The 20,452-nt window shown below is 40.8% G+C and overlaps 1 protein-coding gene across 2 annotated transcripts in view; it reads right to left on the reverse strand.

Moving 5' to 3' along the window:
* Positions 1–20,452, reverse strand: part of ADGRG2 (adhesion G protein-coupled receptor G2) — a 176,602-nt gene that overhangs the window by 22,569 nt on the left and 133,581 nt on the right. For both annotated transcript variants that reach the window (XM_069100723.1, XM_069100722.1), the window contains exons 17-21: positions 18,492–18,868; positions 13,862–14,033; positions 12,217–12,373; positions 1,353–1,496; positions 600–722 (exon numbers count right to left, since the gene is read on the reverse strand). In XM_069100723.1, the coding sequence (XP_068956824.1) occupies positions 600–722; positions 1,353–1,496; positions 12,217–12,373; positions 13,862–14,033; positions 18,492–18,868 (973 nt within the window). The remainder of the gene's footprint in view (positions 1–599; positions 723–1,352; positions 1,497–12,216; positions 12,374–13,861; positions 14,034–18,491; positions 18,869–20,452) is intronic.

Raw genomic sequence — 20,452 nt, forward strand, 5'->3', positions numbered from 1 at the left:
AGGGAGAGAGAGAGGGAGAGAGGGAGAGAGAGAGAGAGAGAGAGAGAGAGAGAGAGAGAGAGAGAGAGAGAGAGAGAGAAGAGAAGAGAAAAGAAGAAGGGAGAACAGGGGAGGACAAGGCAAAGGAGGGAAGGGGATGAAAGTAGGGGAGAGGAAAGAAGGGGAGGAGAGAAGAGAGGAGGAGAGGAGAGAGAGGATACATCAAACATTATTTAATAATTTATTATGTTCCAGAACTGTGCTGAGCTCCTTTAAGAAGTCTGTATTTAAATAGGGGGGGAAGACAACACATAACAAGGGTAATGGCTAACAGATGGGATTATAAGCATCAGTTTGGAAATGGTGTCCACGAAGTGATGTGAAGGCCTGATTTCAGTCAAGATAAGGCAAAATCTCACCTCCTATCACAGCCTATTGATAAATGTTTATGATAAATGAATGAAAAAATGATGGTGGAAAGGAAATGCTTCGCACACCATTCAGACTAGCACCCTGGATGAATTCAAGTTTTGTCCCTCTTTGGCAGAGCTATGACATCTTCCTAGGTTAAGTGTACTAAAAAGAAGGGTCATCATAAAAAATGGTCGTGAGTGGCTTACCTGGTTAGGACTTGTATTTTGTAGCATGACAGTCACATTTGCTGTCAAGTCCCTGATTGTTAGATTACTGACGCTTGAAGATATAACATAGCTTATCAGAGAGAGATTTTCCAGTGAGGGATCCTAAAACACCAACAAAATCATACAGTGGTCATGGTGAAAAATCATTAGGTTCACAGAATATTAAAGCTTGAAGAGTCCTTAGATATCACTGGGCCTCCTGTGGCCGCAACACTCCAGAGTGAGTGTGAATCACATTAAAATGTAATTGGGAAACATTTAAGAAAAGAAATAAAAATACAATACAACACAAATAATGAGATTTTCTAAGTCGATAAGTGGCAGCAGGGATCCTTGTCTGGGATTTAGGGGACCGTGTTTCTCTCTGAGTGGGACAACATGGCCTAGTCCAACTCCCTCACTAGAAACCAAGACCCCAAAACGAGGGACTTACTCAAAGTCATACCATTAGCAGCAGAGTTGGAACCAAATCCCAGATTTTCTGATTTACATTTTGGAGCTCCTTTCATCATCTCCCCATATTAGAAACTATATTAATCTCAAAAAAAAGTTCCACTTACTGAGAAACTTTAAAAGGAAATCAATTGAGAAATGAACACAAACTATATCCATAGTATCTTTTTTAATGAAGTCATTTTATTCACAGCGAGTTTAGGGATATTTTAAACAGAAGAAGGGAAACAGAAGAAACTTCTTCCAGCAGAAAAAACTAGAAACAAAGAAACACCTTACCTGAAATAACGTAGGTGTCTCAAAAAAGTTGAACTGGATTCTGGATGCTTTCTCTGCCTCTTCAGCTGATAAATTGTCCAACAACAGAGCGGGAAGGGTAATAATACCAATACTATTTTCAGGAGCTTGAGTGTCCAAAGTAACCTGAAAATCAATCCAGAGATACGTGATGGATTTCTGGACGTAATTTAAGAAGGTTGAAGGTCTGAATGAGGTGACCGGGGAGTAGAATTCAGGAACAAATTTAAAAGGATGAACTGAAAACATTTGATTAGACAATGAGACTGAAGTTAAAAGTTACAGTTTGCCATCATTTAGGTAGTTTGCCTTCAGTTTAATAAACTACCTACTGTTAGGATCCAAGACCACCCTTCTCTTTTTCACGATTGGGAGTGAATGGGAAAAGTTAAAACTTCTCAGTTAAAACTTTCTCCATAAGTTTCCTTGTGGAGCATGCTGGAGTTTTGGCTTCCCCCTTCCCCTTCTTTCTTCCTTCTTTCCTGCTGCCACATCCTCATTAGGCCCTTTCTGGATTTTCGACCTCCACCCTTGCTGGTGACTTTTGCTGCTTCCTCCATTTAGCTTTGTCCAAATAAGGATGTGAACATTTGACTTGTTCGGATTGTACAGGACCCTTCCCCCTTTCCCTTGCTGTCAGTCAGTATTAAGTTCTTATCCCCTCAGTTCTTCACTTTTTATTTTGCCAAGTAAGGATAGGTACATTTGAATTGGCTATCCCCTATTTCTTTGTTCTTTGTAAGCCCACCTCCCAGCCAATGGGAGAAGGGACAATGGTGGGAGGGGGCTTGGTTGCCTTAGGGTATAAATTCTTGTTCTGTCGTACTGGTGGAAGGGATGCCCTCTTCTCCAAGAACTGAATAAACTTCCTGTTCCTTCCTCAAGATACCTCTGACTTAATTTTTCTGCGTAAGGGATTTTTGGGGTCCCTGTACCCCACACAGGAGATACCCTCTTTTCCAGAGCTAAGACTCAGCAAGCAAGTCGTGCCTTGAGCTTGGCATACCAACAATTCTTTGTGCTCACCCTCTGGATGGACACTTCTGCAACTAAATCACAGAACTGACAGTCGCTGAGCTCAGGCAAGCACCAACAGCCCCAGACATGAAGCCCTTCTGTGAATGGACTCTGTCACTAGATAACTTTGCCTCAGTGTTGCTGTTGGGCCTTGCCACTGTTGCTACATTTCACTGTTTGATTCTTTATCTAGCCACAAATATATAAATCAAGGTTTAGCCTCACTGTCTCAGGTCTCCTACTAGAGGAGGCCCCGACACATGTAATTTCTCAGCCCCCAGTGGAATAAAGAAAGCTTTTTGCTTTTAACCCGTGTGAGCTCTTTGGTATTTTTGAAGCTAACAGTGGTTGCAAAACCTCTGTGACTCTTTGGTCATTTGGTACCAGAGGTGACACTACCTTAAGAACTGATAAAGAATGCAGTAGATTTTTACTAGTGCTTGGCTACTCTCAGGAAAGATTTACCTTTCCTTTTTTCCAGAGTGGCCATTTTCTAGACAAATTGAAAAGCAGTGCATGGTGTACTGGAAAGGGCACAATCTTTGGAGTGGGGGAACCTCAATTTAAATTCTCTTCTGATACTTGTTGTGGGATAGTGTGGTGCATTAGAAAGAGTTATTTTTGGAATCAGAGACCCTCATTTCAAATCCTGACTCTGTCACTTACTACCCTACCCTCAAGAAGTTTACATTCTAATGGGAGGAAAAAATGTATTTTAATAGCAATATACAAGATACATAGAGAGGAGATATGAGGTAACCTTAGGGGGAGGATGGGAAGGGCTCCTATAGAAGGAAGCAATTGAGTTGAATCTTGACAAAAACCAGGGATTCTAAGAATTGAAGATGAGGAGGGGAAATATTCCACGAATGCAGGAAAACAAGTTAAAAGGTGCAGAGAAGGGCAATGTAGCATGAAGGTGAAGTACAGCAATTTGAGGCCAATCTGACTGGAACATAGAGGTTATGGAGGAAAGAAAAGTGTAAGAAGACTGGAAAAATGGGTCAGGTTGTAGATATTTAGATGTCAAGCAGAGGAGTTAATATTTAATCCTAGAGGTTATAAAGAGCCACTGGAATTTATTGGGTAAGAGGGTAATATGGTAAGATCTAAGCTTTGGGAAAATAATCTTAGCTGTTGTGTAATGGATGGATTGGGATATCCAGACACGGGGCAGTGAGACCAGTTAAAGGCTATTGCAATAGTACAGGAAGAGGTAATGAGGGTCTGAAATGGGGACTGTGTGAGTAATTGTAATGGTAATGTAACTTTGAACTTGAAGATCCCTTTTGTGTTGGAAAAAGTAGCAGGTACTTAACACTTAGGAACTGCTCAAGCCTCTGACTGGGGGAACAGAAGGTGTGAACTCCTGTCCCTCCTTACTAAGTAACAGGAAGTTGGCTGAAGGAAGTGAAGTAGGTAATGCTGTGTATATAAGAAAAGCCCCAGAGAGGCACGGATCTGGTGGCAGAGCAGCTACAGAAGAATGGAGAACTGAGTCCTGAGAACTTGTGGTGGTAGAGCTGCTTCTGAATAGGATCCCAGGAGCCAGGAGGCCAGAGCTCAGGAGCCCTGGTGACTGAGGAAGCATGACTGGGATGCTGAGACTTTGTTTGTGGCTTGGTTGAGCCTTGAATTCCCTGGAACAGAAATGGTGAAGGAGCTGACATGGACCAGACCCTGTGAACTTCAGTGTGGAGCAGGACCTGCCCAGAGAGCTGGACAAGAAACTGGGAGCCATCTGCCATTGAACCCAGGTGACAGTCTGGTGAATCCAGGTAGAATCTGGGACCATGGAAGGGGATCCAGGGAATCTGAGAACAGGCCTCAAGTCAATATGAAGAAAAGACCTTTCCTTGGGTATTGAATAATTATGGAATTACAGTTTACCAGTGACCTAAGGGGTGGAGGGTTTTGTGTATGATACTTAGTAAGACTTTACTGAATAAGTGACTGATTGTACTTTGACTATTGTTACCATTAGTGACTGATTGAGCTAATCAAGACTTTGCCCCAAGAGTGGAAGACTTTGACTGTGTACTTTGATGCTACTGATAAGTGACTGATTAAGTTAACTTAAGAGTGACTATTTTCCCTTGAGACTATGTTGTGAATATTATATTGTGATTTTCTGTGATAAGTTGAAATATGGTGAATGCTGTATTTTGAATTATGCTGTACCTTGATTTTCCATGGATGTTTTGCTTTTGTTATGGAATAGAGTGCTCTCTATACTGAGTAATCAGAATCTTAAAAAAGCTGTTCACAGTAGCAGTTCTTCTGGAAAGCTTCTGTGCATGGCATTACAGTAATGAGATGGGGGGAGGGTACAAGAGATATTGTGGAGATAGAAATGACACAATTTGGCAGTTGACCAGAGATGGGGGATGAATAAGAGTGAGTACTCAAGAAGGATACTAGGTTGTGAACCTCAGTGGCCAGAAGCATGTTGGTGCCTTTTATAGTAATGGGAAAATTAGGAAGAGGTTGAAGATGAGACACACACAGACAGACAGACACACACACACACACACAGAAGATGATCATGGGGACAATCTACTAGTGATAGGAGGAGATTCGATTCAAGTTCACGTAGAGGGGTTGGCCTTGATAAGAAGGGACACTTCTTTATCAGAGTTTGGAACAAATAAGGACATAATAGGAAGTGATATGGGGGAATATGAGATAAAAAACTAGGGAAAGGAAGACACTCAAGACAAACAATCTCCATATTTTTGGTGAAAGTATGAGGCAAAGTGCTCAGACAAGAGGTCAGGTAGAGGAGATGGTACGGAATACAGAAGGAGGAGAGAAAAGAATGTTTGGAACAATTGCTCTAGTGAGTGGGATAGAGAATCAAGTAGAAAGGAATAAAAGGTTGGCCTTGCTGCCAAGAGCGCCCCCTAGAGATTAGATAACAAATTTACAGTGGACCCAAGCAGCTTTGTGTTGTAACTTCCTTCAGTTCAATTCAATAGTACTTGAATAGGAGAGTAGGTGGAAGGGTGTGAATCATCCACAGGGGAGCTTGGCAAAGCAACAGAACACAGGGATTCTACATCAATTACACACCTACTTTGTGTAGAACACAGAGCTAGGTACTGGAGCTTTGTTAGCCTGAAATGTTCCCGAAATTAGAACTAAGAAGATGGATGTCCCTAAACATTCTTATTGATAGATGATCTTTCAGCTCCTGCAGCTCCCTCCCCCGCCCTGACAACTGCTATCAATGACACATCAGACGCCAGAAATGATGGAACACTGTCTTTCCCAGACTGTGAACACCAGTGTGGTGACTTAAAAAACCTGTCACTGAGACTTTTGGAAGGAGGAAGCCAGGGGACAATCTGTCTTGTATAAGAAGGAAAGTCGGTGGGCAGAGTGGAGGGTGCTTATCTGCTCTATGGATTCACTCTCAGCTGACTGAGGGGCTACTATCACAGCACAGTGGCAATTTGAACTGATAGGAAGGACTAAGACTATCAAAAATAGACTGGTGTGCGGGAGAGCTGAGCTGCCACAAGTGCTCCCCAAATAGACTGGCGTGCGGGAGAGCTGAACTGCCACAAGTGCTCCCCAAATAGACTGGCGTGCGGGAGAGCTGAGCTGCCACAAGTGCTCCCCCAAATAGACTGGTGTGCAGGAGAGCTGAGCTGCCACAAGTGCTCTCATTCTGTTATGTTCTTGTCTTTTGCCTCCTCTGGAGCAGTTCCCATTTCAGCCACTCCAATGCCTTTATAATCTCTTCCCATATAAAAACCTGTTCTAAGGAAAATGTCTCTGCCTTCTAGCTTCCTTCAAGTTTCTGTTTAGATTCCACCTTCTGTAAAAAGCCTTTCCTAGTCCTCCTTAATCATCATGTCTTACCTCTGACATTATCCCAAATTTGCTGTATGTGTGTATATAGATAAAAATTATGTATATGAAATTATATATATTTATAAGTGATGTATATAAAATTGTATATATCTATGTATATATCTATTTATACATCTATCCATCTATCAAAGTGGGGATTACTTTTCCCAAGATTTATTTGCAGTTTAGAGGCATGACAAAATCTCCTCTCCAGTCCTCTGGCCCTTTTTCCTACAGGAGATTTTGCTGGGACCTAACCTTTGATTATTTCCATTATTTACTGCCTTTGCTCCTACTCACATATTGCTGAATGAAGCTGGAGAAAACCATGAAACTGTGTCAACTTGTCCACTACAAGTTTATGACACATAATCTCCATGGGACATTCATTTCCTGACCCTCATTGATTTATTACCTCACTCAGCACAGTAGTGGCTCTTCCAAACCTTTTCATCCATCCTCAGACCTCTCATAGATCTTTCTTGTTCTCACCCTCAGCTGAAATTCTTTCTTCATATTTTAGTAGAAGAAAGTGAAGCCATTTGTAGAGAATCTTCTTTTTCCCCACTTCCTCATCTCCCCAAACTCAGCTGCCTTCTGCCACAGTTTCCTCTTTCACTCCTATTTCACATGAAGAGGTGACCCTTCTCATTGTCAAGGCAAAGCTCTTTACGCGCACCAGTGACCTCTTTCCATTTCATCTTGTCAAGCAGAATGACCCCTTATATCATCATCCTCTTTTTTCTTCTAAAAATTTTTTTCTTTTAGTTTATTTACTTTTAATTTACGACATTCGGTTCCGCAATCCCTTGAGTTCCAAATTTTCTCCCCCTCTCTCTCTTCCCTCCTTCCCACCCCCCATTGTGACATGCAATCAAATATAGGTTCTACAAATACCTTCACATTAAACATTAGTCAAGTTATAAAGAAAAGTTATAACCAATGGAGTGAAACAAGGAAGAAGGGACAAAACAAAACACAAAAGCTTGCTTCAATCTGCACCAGACGCTGTAGCTCTTTCTCTGCATGTGGAGAGCCCTTTCCATCATGAGACTTTTGGAGTTGTCTTATAACCTTGCACTGCTGAGAGGAGCCCCGTCTATCACAGTTAGTTGTCACAGATATGATGCTTCACCCTCTTTTTTATCTTCAGTAGCTCTCTGTCTACTGGTTATTCCCCTATTGCCTACAAACATCCTATGACTCACCCATCCTCAAATAAACCCTCACTCAATCTAATTATTGTCCTATGGCCCTCTTCCCTTTTGTCACTAAACATTTTGAAGAGAATGTCTACATAGGTGCCTCCACTTCCCGTCCTTACTCTCTTTGCAATCTATATCTGATCGCTTTATTCAACTGAAATTATTCTCTCCAAAGATATTAATGATTTCTTAATTGCCAAAGCTAATGACCATTTCTCATTTCTCATTCTTCCTGACCTCTTTCTAGCCTTTGATACTGTCAACGACCATCTTCTCCTTGATATTCTTCTCTTTAGTTTTTTTTTTTTTCTTTTGTGACGCTGTTCTTTCCTGGCTCTCTGTCTCTATCTCTTTTGCTGGATCTCCGTCTAGTTCCCGACCACTCATGGAGCTGGCAGGGGGGCCAGAGGGAAGGTCTCCTAAAGCTCTAGACTAGATTATCTTTTCCTTCTAAAGGATTTTACTCGGTAATCTCATCATCTCTAGGCACATGATTCTCAGATCTATTTGTCCAGCCCGAACCTCTCTCATGAGCTCTAGTCTCCAATCTCTAACTGCCTATTAGACATTTTGAACTGAATGTCACATAGGCATCTTAAACTCAACATATCCATGTTAATTCCAACTCATTATCTTTCCCCCCCAAACTATCCTCTTATTCTAACTCCCTGTTATTATCAAGGGTACCTCCCCAGTTACTCAGGTTTGCAATCCAGGTAGCATCCTCATCTCCTCACTTCTTCTTACCCTCCATATCTGATCTGTTGTCAAGTCCTGTTGTTTCTACGTTTGTAAGATCTCTCAAACATGCCTCTTTCTCTCCCATAACACTGTAACCACTCTGGGGCAGACCCTCATGACCTCATTCTTAGACTATTGCAAAAGCCTCTTTAGGGGTCTTTCTGCCACAAGTCTCTCTGTACTCCATTTCATTCTTCACTTAACTGCCAAAGTGATCTTCCTAAAGCACAGGTATGATCATGTCACACTCCCCTCTTCCTCCACATCCAATAATCTCCATTATTTTCCCATTACCTCCAGGATCAAATTCAAAGTTTTCTGCTTGTCATTGTAAACCCTTCATGTTCTACCCCACTCCCCGACCTTCTAGTTTTCTCCCCACCCCAATACTGTGTGATCCAGTGACAATAGTCTCCTTGCTATTCCTTGTGTAAAAAAAAGCGTAAGCATTGTCACTGGTTGTCCTCCATACCTGCAACACTCTCTCTTCTCATCTCTGCCTTCTAACTTTCTTGGCTTCATTCAAGTCTCCGCTTAGATTCCACCTTCTGTAAGACTTTCTTAGTCCTCCTCAATCATAATGCCTTCACTCTGACATCCCAATTTAGTGTGTGTGTGTGTGTGTGTGTGTAATGGTAATAGGAATTTGAAGATCTTCCCTGCCCTTTAATAAGCCTAGGTGAATTTGAGGAACTTTCCTGATTTGAAAATATACTCTGCCCCCTAATAGGTTGCATGTCTCACATGGAGTGAGTGGTGGGAGGATTGTTTTTCAGGAAGGCACAACTTTTGTTACTTTGTAGTCAAGTGGGTCACAAGGGTGGTGATGTTTTCTGACCCTGGAGATGGCTATATATACCTCTGAGGCAAGGTTTTGCTTTGGGGCTCACTTTGGGAAGAGTGGTGTGATTTGACGAGATGAGACTCTGGGCAGCCGTTGAGCCCCCAGCTTTGAAAACCCAGATGCTGGTGCCTCTCTCTGTTAACTGACTAGGTATGGATGTAATTGTCAGACAGCTAGAAGCCCTGTCTGCTGAATTGTGTTATTTTCTCTGTCCGTATTTTTTGTCTGCTTGTATTCTCTGAAGTTCAGGGTGCTGACTATTTCCTCTGAAGTAGGTAAATGATATATGTTTGTTTGACTAAAGTAAGATTGTTAACCCTTTTTGAGTTGCTTTCCTTTAGAAAAGCAGATCAAAGAACCTGTGCTAGCAGCCATCCTGGGTGTGCTAGGGTGCTTGTTGCTACAGTGTGTGTGTGTGTGTGTGTGTGTGTGTGTGTGTACACACATATATTTTGTGTATAATGTAATGGGAATGTAAATTTTTAAGATCTTCCCTGCTCCTAGGCTAAAGTGCACCTGGAGCCTGGGGTGGGAGGCTTGTTTTTCCGTAGATACTTTTTGATTGGCCAGTGGGTCCAGAAGAAGGCTATATAAATGCTGATTTGAGGCTTTGTTTTGGGGCTCACTTTGAGAAGTGTTGTGTGATTTGATCAGATGAGACTCTGGGAAGCCATTGTTGAGAGCCCCCTGGCTTTGAAAAACCCAGATGTTGATGGTAACTGTGATTTGGGGCTCACTTTGAGAAGTGTTCTGTGATTTGATCAGATGAGACTCTGGGAAGCCATTGTTGTGAGCTCCCCAGCTATGAAAAACCCAGATGTTGATTTGGTATGGATGTAATGGTTGGACAGTTTGGAAACCTGTCTACTTGATCTGTTTCTCTGTCTTGATAATTCTGTCTGTATACTCTGAAGTTCGGGGTGCTGACCTTTTCCCCCTGAACTAGGAGAATGATACATATTTGACTGAGTAAAGTAAGCTTGTTAACCCATTTTGAGTTGCAGCCACCCTGGGGACGCTTGGGGTGCTTGCTGCTCCATATAATTGCTTGCATATTGTCTTTTTCACTAGATTGCAAATTCCTTAAGGGCAGGGATTGTGTTTTGCCATTCTCCGTATCCCCAGAGCTTAAAAAAAGTCCCTGGTATATAGTAGGTGTTTAATAAATGCTAGTTGACTTGATTTAGATAGTGAACTGGCCTTGGAACCAAGAAAATTCAGGTTCAAGCCCTGCTTCTGATACACATTGGTTGTGTGTTCCCAGGTAATTTTCTTAGCCTTTCAGTGCTCTAGGTACCTTTCTAAAACCTTAAGTTCCAAAGAAGCTGCTGCATTTTCACTAACAGAGAGAGATGCCTCACTGGGGCATCATTTGTACCAATGAAATCACAGATCCAGTCCCCATCCTTATCCTATTTGCCATCTAATCTTTATCTTTGATTATAGAAAAAAAATTTGCCTTTTGTTAAAGGAATTTCATGCCTGGAGAATAAGGGGGAAGCTATTTTGGATGACTAGAGTGGTCTTCCTGACTCAGGAAATTACAATGTATAAGTAGCCACTTATTTATAATATTTATTTTTCAACTCAACAAGCATTTATTGGGTGTCTACTCTATACTAAGGAGCACCAATAAGGTGGTATAATAGATAGAGCTCTGGGCCTGAAGTCATCTTCCTAAGTTCAAATCTGGCCTCAGATACTTACTAGCTGTGTGACCCTGGGCAAGTCATTTAACCCTGTTTGCCTCAATTTCCTTATTTTAAATAAGCTGGAGAAGAAAATGACAAACTACTCCAGTAATTTTGGCAAAAAAAAAAAAACCCAAATGGGGTCACAAAGAGTTGGACATGACTGAAAAACAACTGAATGAATTATGTATTAGCCATTGGGGAAGCAAAGATTAAAAAAAAAAAAGAAACATTCCCTGGCCTCAAGGAAGTCACATTCTACTGCTTTGGATACTCAATGAAGAATCATAAAGAAGATGTAATATAGAGAGAATAAAACAGTAGATATTGTGTGAAGTTTAGACACAGGAAGTCTTGAGTTTAAATTCAATCTCTAAGTGTTCTATCTGTGTGACCTTGGGCAAGTCACTGAGTGAATGAATGAAAAAAACATTAAGCTATTTGCTATCCATTGGGCTAAGTGCTGGGGATACAAATACACACACATTGGAAGTCTTTGCCTTCAAGAAGTATGGGTGTTTTGCTTTGTTTTGGAAAAGTGAAAAGCAGGCAGTGGGGGCTCACCAGCCAGGTAATAAGATAGCCTGGTTGGATGGCAGGATAGGATCTGAAGTTGCAGGATTGATCTGTTGTGTTAGGGCCACCCAGTAGATATCCTTGGCTAAGTAGCTTAGTTGTCATATATTCCAGAAGCAATTAATGAGATTGGTCCCTAAAGCTCCAAAGATAAGTAGATTTACTTTACCAAGGACTTCAATAATCCTAAATTAATACCAAGGATTTCTCAGCTAAGTCACAGGTTGGTTGTGATCTGTATTGCTAGATCGAGTTCCCACACTAGAAGTTCTCTATAGTCACAAAAGCACAGACCTTTCAATTATTTGCATATAGAGGCTGAAACAAAACAACCACAAAAAGAAAAGAAAGAAGGAATATTTTAACAATGACCAGGAACACAGGATAGCTGTAGGAAGCTGGTAAATGATAACTGTGGACAAATCATTGTGGACAGCAATGGGGCGGCAGTGACTTTCTCTCTCTCTGTGTCTCTCTTCTTCCTTCCTTCCTTCCTTCCTTCCTTCCTTCCTTCCTTCCTTCCTTCCTTCCTTCCTTCCTTCCTTCCTTCCTTCCTTCCTTCCTTCCTTCCTTTCTTCCTTTCCTCTCTCCCTCCCTTCCTCCTCCCTCCCTCCTTCTTTAGAAATGGTTTCAAATGGTGATGAATCTAAGAGGTGAAATGTTGAGTAAGTTTCTGCAAATAAGGTCCATCAAGGCAATGAATAAACTGCATGTGACCTAGGTGGGAATGACTGTCTCTTCACTCCCTAACCATAACATGTCCTCTCCCCACATACCATAATCCAAGAAGCATTGTTGTCAAATGTTAAGTATAACAAAACAGCTCAAATTATATTGAAATAAAAATCGTACTGAAATAAAATGAGATAAGCTAAAATTTTTCTACATTAAGTAAAAATCAAGGTAGCATTTACCTGAAGATCTGAAGGATCTTGGGCAGCAAAAGTGGTTTTGGTGAAGGTGCTGGCGTTGGCTTTGACCACAGCCAGAGCCAAGGAAGGTGAAGTAAAACTGATGGTCTTGTTTGAAAAATTCAATTTCAAGCCAATATCATCCACTACTTTTAACAACCTATCAGAGAAGAGAAGACAGTTCAAAGTCCAAATCCTCCTTGTTTCTAATGGATCCTTAATTTAAGCAGAATTCACTTTCCCAGTTAATAGTGTTTCAAAACTGGAAGGGACCTCAAAGGTCACATAGACCAGTCCTTAGCTGAGGTCATGAATTACCTCTAACAACAAGTGACTGGATTTGTAGTCATATGTCTTATGTCAAGTCAAGTCTTGACCCTGTTATCTGTGTGCCTGGGAAAGTTCGTTAATCTCTCTGGACCTTGGTTTCTTCATCTGTAAAACCAAGAGTTTGGACTAAATGGCTTATAGGATCTCTCCCAGCTTTAATTCTTTGATCATATGATCTTTCACCTGAAGACTTTTCAAATATTTGAATATTTTTCAATATCAATATTTGAAATATTGATCATGCTTCCTTCCCACCCTACCATACCCCAACACACACACATATGTGAACACCAAGTCTTTTCTTATCAGAGTTAATATGGAGAAAAAATTAGAACCACAATCATTTCACAACATCTCGATAGATGAATAGTGTAGAAATCCCCTGACCACCTGGCAGTCTCATAGAGGAAAGTAATGAGGAATAAAATTAAACAAGCTATGTAGAGAGGATAGTTTCATCCACTGCTGTAACCATGATTTGTTGTCTCTGGATAAGAGACGCTTTCAGTCTCATCTAAATGGTTACCTCAACCCTTCAGTTGAGTCCAAAAGGATTTCTTTCACAACTGTAATTTTGGTCACCTCCCTTTATCTCCTACACTTGAACAAGACGTTTGTCTTCTCATTGCAGTAACAAACCCTGTCAGCTGCATGGCAAATATTCCCTTAGAAGTCCTGTGCTTCTCCTTTGGATGATTCCCCCTTTTTCCACACTTCCTTCTGTGAAAAGTTTTCCTCATCTATCCTAAGTTGTCACAGAAGGCTGCTGATTGGCTATGTACTCAAGTAGGCATGAAAAATTTTTAAAAATCAAACAGCTATCCTAAGAAGTTCAAGCTTCTCTCTACCTGCTTCCTTAGCAGGCTAACACATTGCTTGGCTTGCAGTTTTGCCTCATGTCTCTTCCTCGCAGTCACTGGCCACTCATTGATGGTTATCTAAGGCCTCTAGATTGAGAAAATTCTCTGACACTAAACATCCCCAGTTCTTATAACTGCTTCTTATGCTATCTTTGGGTTCCTTCAATATCCTTTGAATGCAGTTCAGTTTTTTAAACCTAGAGGGGATGAAAATTTAGTGTGTTTTAGAGGAAGAAGGGACTAGCTTGTTCATGTCCCTCCAGAGGCAAAAACTCAGTGCCATCCTCCAGATTGAGTCTTGGGGTAATTATGGTAAGACTGTCCTTTCCCATGCTCTGGGGACTGTGCTTCTATTGATATGCAATGCTATGGACTTAGCATTGGTACAGATCACTTCTTGGTTCTTTTTCTCCTGAAGAAGGAACCTGGATTCTGTCAGTTTGGAAGCAAACACATACCTTTGAGACAAAGGGTTGAGCAGGGCTGGTGGGGCGTGGAGGAGTCTGCTCACTTCCTGGATCATTTCCTCCGCGAGGCTGGGCTCCAAGCTGTCTGAAGACAGAGACTTTTCCATTTGAGATACTTTGTTCTCAATTTCAGATGCACTTATGCTGCTGGTGGTAAAATTTTCTATGGCAAAGAAACAAATCTTCACTTAATGCAATAATCATGTAGGGCAGTAGTGAAAAATTATCATCAGAAATTTGGCTAGGCACAGGAGGAACAGATGTCAGTCTATGACCCAAAGGAAAAGTGAGGTTCTGGGAGGAATTAGAAAAACAGCTCCTCTATTCTTCATGTGCCTGAGCCTCACCATTCTTCCTGGCCTAATGTACCTACCTTATTCCCAAGACGTCAAACACTGGAAGGAGAGGGCAGTGGTCTGCTTCCTTACCCACTATCCAGATGCTAAATAGAGCCCACCCAGCTTTCTCCAAGCCCTTTCATTGTTGCTTATAGCCACCAAAGATCATACTCCTTCTGTATGTTAAGGAAAGCAGTCTTTGCACACTCTATGTGAATTGGAGGAGAGTAGGGCATTCTTCATTCTTCATCGGAGCAACATTCTCTCCAGCAGGAGCTAGGAAATCGACCCAGGTGTGGTGTAGGGTATGGGAAAGGGGTAGAAAGAGAAAATGGCCCAGCAATGATAAGTCCCTTGGAATATAAATCTCTTAGGTGAATGAATGGGGACAAATATTGGAATGATTCTATCGGTGAATACACTGTGTATAGGTCAGTGGTTCTCAAACGTTTTTTTTTGTGCATGGTATAGTATTATTTGCCATAAGGAACGTGCACGTGAAAGAGTGAAGCTGGCAGCAAATGAGAGTTCTTGGGAAGTTGCACCTCCAGACTAAGTATCTGGACCTTGGGATGCCTGCGTTTCTCTCTCTCTCTCTCCCAGCTCTCCGCCTTCTTTTTTTCCTTTACATCTTTAAGATTTGTATTGTAGGAGGTGATTATTTCCCTCGGCAGATAGGAGCAGGCAGAAAAATCGGGCTTGGGGTAGGGTAGGATGGAGCCAGGGCCCGGAATCTTAGAAAAGGGAATTGGGGTGAAATGACACTTGGAGACAGATAAAGGTTTGTGACCCTTAACGTGCAAAAGGACATTTTGGTTTCCTTTGGGCTCTGGCGATTCATAACATTGACAGCAAGCTTAAGAGGGGCTGCGTTGATGATGAAGAGATAAGTAGGTGGTTTATGCCATTTATGTTGTTTTGCAGCACACTTCTGTCATGGCAGAACTATTGGTGTGTGGAAGACAGAATAAACATTTCAAAATCCACACTCTTATTTCTGTTAGTGTGATCCAATGGATATTAACAGTTCTATATTTGAGTGTGCATTCAAGTTAATTTAATGTAGCAACCTAGTGTAAGTCACTGTGGAAAAACAGAAAGGAAATATTACCCTTGTCTCTAGGAAGTTTGCCATCTATTAAAAGCTTCTGTGAGTGTGTGTGTGTGTGTGTGTGTGTGAGAGAGAGAGAGACAGAGAGACAGAGAGACAGAGAGAGAGACAGAGAGACAGAGACAGGGAGACAGAGACAGAGAGAGAGAGAGAGAGAGAGAAAGAGAGAGAAAGAATGAGAGAGAGACAGAGAAACACCCACCCACACACTCATACACAAAGAGAGATCCTAAACTGTTTATGTACTTATATATACTGGTTAAACCTATATAAAGTTTTTTCCTCTAGGTCAATGCAAACCTTGTGGAATTGAGAATATTTTGAAAGTACTGTGAGGGATGACTTGCAGTGAAGTTTCCCCATTCTGAATGTCCTATATAAATTATTATTACTTCCTTACATTTTGTAACTAAGTTCAGTATTGTTTCCACACACACACATATGTCATAGTGTATTTCAATGTAATGTAATAGCTATTGAGTATTAATACAATTGATTGGATTAACTATTGAGACCAAATTAGAGGTGTTTGTAGTTTGGGGAAAGGAATGGTAGTGTGAGAAGTAACAAAGTTTCTACAGAACTGCAAGAATTGCTGAAACAAGACTACTGATAAAAAGTATCAGACAGTAGCCTTGGGAAGAAGTTTGAGTTCCCAGAGAACTCCTAGATAATACTAAAAATGAAGTAATGTTGGCAGCAGCAGGTGGATGTGACCAATCAGGAAGTAAACAGCAGCCTTGGGACACTCAGGCCCAGATAAGGACACATCTAGGTTGCACTGAAGGGGGTTCAGTATTCTGAGGTTGTTACTGTGCTTGCGTAGTGGATCTCATGTATTATATATGTTATCTAACAAAATTAGAGCCTCATTACTAATATTCAGGTCAATGTTTGGGAGGGGCATGTAACCCTTGCTTATTTAACCCAGTTTCTGCTTCTGTACCTCGGCTTCCTCTCCTGGCCATTGTTCCAGAGACTGGACTGCCCGCTTCTCCCGAGATTCTAATAAAACTTTCTACCTTCACTTTGAGAGGCCTCCAAGTAGACAATTTGGGTTAGGGTCTCTATACCTCACGCAGTACTTGAATGGTTAACTTTAAAAGCCAGTGAGAATGACCCAGGAAAGGTAATAGTTTGTGTGACACATTCTAACTGTCTTTAATTTGAACTGAATTTTTGTTGTTTTCTGTGCCACCTCATGGTCTTGAACATCAATAAAGTTCCTGGAACACAGTAGGCACATAATAAATGCTTATTGACTGATTGGCTGCCATCCTGCTTTCTTCTTGTTGTTGAGTTGTTTGATCATATCCAACTCTTTGTGACCCCATTGGTGATTTTCTTGGCAAAGATACTGGAGTGGTTTGCCGTTTCCTTCTCCAGCTCATTTTACAGATGAGGAATGGAGGCAAATAGGGTTAAATGACATGCCTTGGGTCATACAGCTAGTAAGTGTCTGAGGCCAGATTTGAACTCAGGAAGATGACTCTAGGCCTGGAATTCTATCCACTGTTCCACCTAGCTGCACTGACATTCTGCTGGTTTGGATCTTTTCACTTATGTGAAGTTGCCTTTAAATTCTCTTGGCTTCTAAAGCCCATTTGTTAAAAGAGAAAGGGGCAAATCATGAGTTGTAAGTTATAAACAGAAGCTCAGGATTTCATGAAGGATCAAACACTGATAGAGAAACCCTATGGTCTTTTCCATCTCTGATTTGTGAGTCAATTGGTGTAAGCACATTTAGCTCAGGTAGGACAGGATAGATAGCACAATTGACTCTTATTTCCCTGCTAAGCTCTCTGATGCTGACAGAGGACTTGGCTTTGTTTTCTATCCACCAAAGGGAACAAATTCCCCAAGGAAAGTCCAACTGTCACTCACTGGATCTAAAATCTGGAAAATATTGACAATGGTTTTGGTTTCCTTCCCTGCTCTGTTGCCTCCCTTTTCTCTTTTCTGCAACTTAATAAATATCCAAGGAAACAAACTTTTACATTTGTTTTTCATTCAAACAGCTCTCACAGATCAAGAGTGCTGGGATTTTTAAAATATTCCTTTATAAACTTTTGCCTCTCCCTTTCTCCCATGAAGAAAAGGAAACTTTATAAGCAACAGTAACTCTTGTCAACTGATGCATCTCTTCACCTCAAGACAATTTCTCCATTGAAACAAGGTATACTTGTATTTTAGGAATGATCTCAATGGGAAGAAGGTTTTAAAACTGTGATGGGCCAAACTTTCAGCGTTGTAGTAAGACATAAAAGTTCCTATTTCCATAGTACTTCCAAGTTTACAAAGAGATTTCCACATATCACGCATTATTTTCACAATAACCCACTGAAGCAGGCACTAACATCACCTCCATTTTACAGATGAGGAAATTGAAGCTAAGAGAGAGGAAATGATTTACCCAAGGGTCACCCAGCAAGTAAACAGGACTGAGGCAGGATTCAAACTGATATTTTCCTAACTCCAATTCCAACATTCTATAAACTGTTATTTTTAAAGGCTTGAGAGACATCGTTTCTTGTTTAATTTAATCATTTTATTAATAATGCCAGCATTTTAACTAAAGGATGGTTATTTAGCTGTCTCTCTTAGACTGAAGACCTCTCATGGGCCTGGGGTCACAGTTTATATCCCTTTGGAAGAGCAGGTGCTCCTGAGAGTGGCAATCAACTCTGGTTGACAATGAACGAGAAAATGAATATTACAGTGAGAGGGTGGGCTACATGACAGTGATAGTCTCGGGATACATGACTTGAATCACCCAAGTCTTGGTCAAAGAGATCTGTCAATGTCCATGTCACCTGTCTGACAAAAGGGGGAATCAACACTTTTGCAAACCCACACCCGCGAGCAGGAATGCACCCATTACCCAAACCGAGGATTTCTTTTGCTGTCTTTGTTTAGATCTAAGTCATCTTGGCTAGGTAAGTGCTTTAAAAAGATTTCTCACACTGGTTCGTATCTGGATAGGAAGAAGAAAGGAGGAAAAGCCTTGGTCCCGATAAAATAATTAGTTATTAAATACAAGAGATAAATAATCATTTCTTATACCACTGTGGAATCTAGTTCTCTCAGGGAAGAAGCCACATGTTAATCACAAAAGTTCCTACCCAGCAGGCTATTTTATGTTTATAATTTTAGCTTGGCTTTCCTTACTTACCATGAGGTAGGCTTGTTGAGGGGCCAGTAACAGAAGTAGAGGTGGTGACAGATGAGATTGAAGAGTTAGTAGAAGAAATTATGGAGGAAGATAGTGTTTCTGGAGTGGTTGATGTGGAAGACTCTGGTTGAAGCAGCCCAGTGACAATTTGACTGGATGGTTGAGTGGGAGAAATATGAATATCCCAGGTTGCAGACTGAATGAAAGGGGTACTAAGTCCATTCCCAGATGATATATTTGGAGGAATAAAAATAGGAGTAATTTTAGAGGAAAAAGTAGCAAGAGGAGAAGCTGGAATAGATTTTCCAGAAGAAGGAAAAACTGGACTGGGTAGATGACTGGAATCATCATGACAGATGAGTAGGTCTTGTAGAGCACTAAAAAAAAGAAAAAGAAAAAAATCAAGAAAACAACATGAGCCACGGTTGAAGGTTTTAGACAACCACCTCTGGCATACCAGTTGGGCCCCTTTAAAATTTACTACAGTTGGGGGGGGGTAGAATTCTGCCATATCCAATCTCTGTTCCTGCATCTTCTGCTTCCTCTCCCCCAACACTCAGAGGCAGTCAAGTGACATAGAAGACAGACTGCTGTACTTGGAATAAGGAAGGATCCAGAGTTCAAATCTTGCTTTAGGCATTTGAACTGTGTAATCCTTGGCAGATCTCTTGGTCTTTTAGCCTCGGTGTCCTCATTTGTGAAATGGGGATAATACTGGTACCCACTTCCCAGGGTTGTAGTAAGAATAAAGTGAGGTAATAATTAGAAAGCACTTTGCAAACCTTAACATGCTACACAAACCTTGATTGTTTATTATTTCCTAAATGTTTTGATGGACCAGTCAGGTGAAAGTAACAACAAAACACCAATGTATTTTGCCTCTTTCCCCCTCAATCCCTTCATTCTTGGCATATGCTTGGTTATTCAAAGAACAAGCACATGCTTCCCTCTTTAGCCATGCATTGTATAAGGATTGGCTGTGAACACAATGTGATGTTGGTCTGGTTGCTTGTGGGCAGCTAGGTGGTCTAGGTGGCACAGGGGCGGCTAGGAGACCCCGGCCCTGGAGTCAGGAGGACCTGAGTTCAAATCCAGCCTCAGCCACTTAACACTTCCTAACTGTGTGACCTTGGGCAAGTTGCTTAACCTCAATTGCCCTACAAAAAGAAAAAAAAAATGATGCTTGTGAAACCAAACTCACAGCATTTCAATACCAAATGTTACATAAATTAATGGCATATATGTGCATATATACGCATTTGTATGCATATATAAAATGCTTTGTAAAGTGTTTTGCAAACTTTATATAAATGTTTGCTATTACTTATGTTTTTTTAAATTCACGATCCAAAATGTCTAATGTGAATATAATGCCACTACCAGTAAAGTACTTCTGGCCCAAGTGACTTTAGGTAAGTCATTTAAACCTTCAGTGTGTAAATTGAGAAAATACCAGTATCTACCTTAAAGATAAAAAAAGAACATATATATATATATACATGAATATGTGTATACATATATAAACATGTATGTATGTATATATGTATGTGTCAGTACACATGCATGTATATTCATAGATAGATGCAAACCTTAAAGTGCTATATAAATGTTACCTGCATTATCAGTTTAATCTTAATCACCTCTTGCATAGGTTGCTGCAACAGCATTAAAACAGTACCTGGCCTCTAGTAGGTGCTTAATGAATATTTATTGAATTGAATTGAACAGATTCCTAAAGGATCTCCCCCCGCTTCAGCCCCTCTCCACACTGCACACTGCTTCTCTGCCCTTCCAAAATGATCTTCCTTAAATGCGTCACTCCCCAGATTCACGGATTCTAGCGATTATCTATTGCTTTTAAGATAAAACATGAATTCTGCCTGGATTAAAAAAAAAAAAAACAAAACTTTCACAATCTATTCTTTTCTTTCCTTTTTTTTTTTTTTTTTTTTTTTTTTTTT

This window comes from Petaurus breviceps, unplaced genomic scaffold (assembly GCF_028583685.1).
Source record: "Petaurus breviceps papuanus isolate PSGF00001 unplaced genomic scaffold, PetGlider_PUasm1.0 419, whole genome shotgun sequence".
NCBI classification, from domain to species: domain Eukaryota; kingdom Metazoa; phylum Chordata; class Mammalia; order Diprotodontia; family Petauridae; genus Petaurus; species Petaurus breviceps.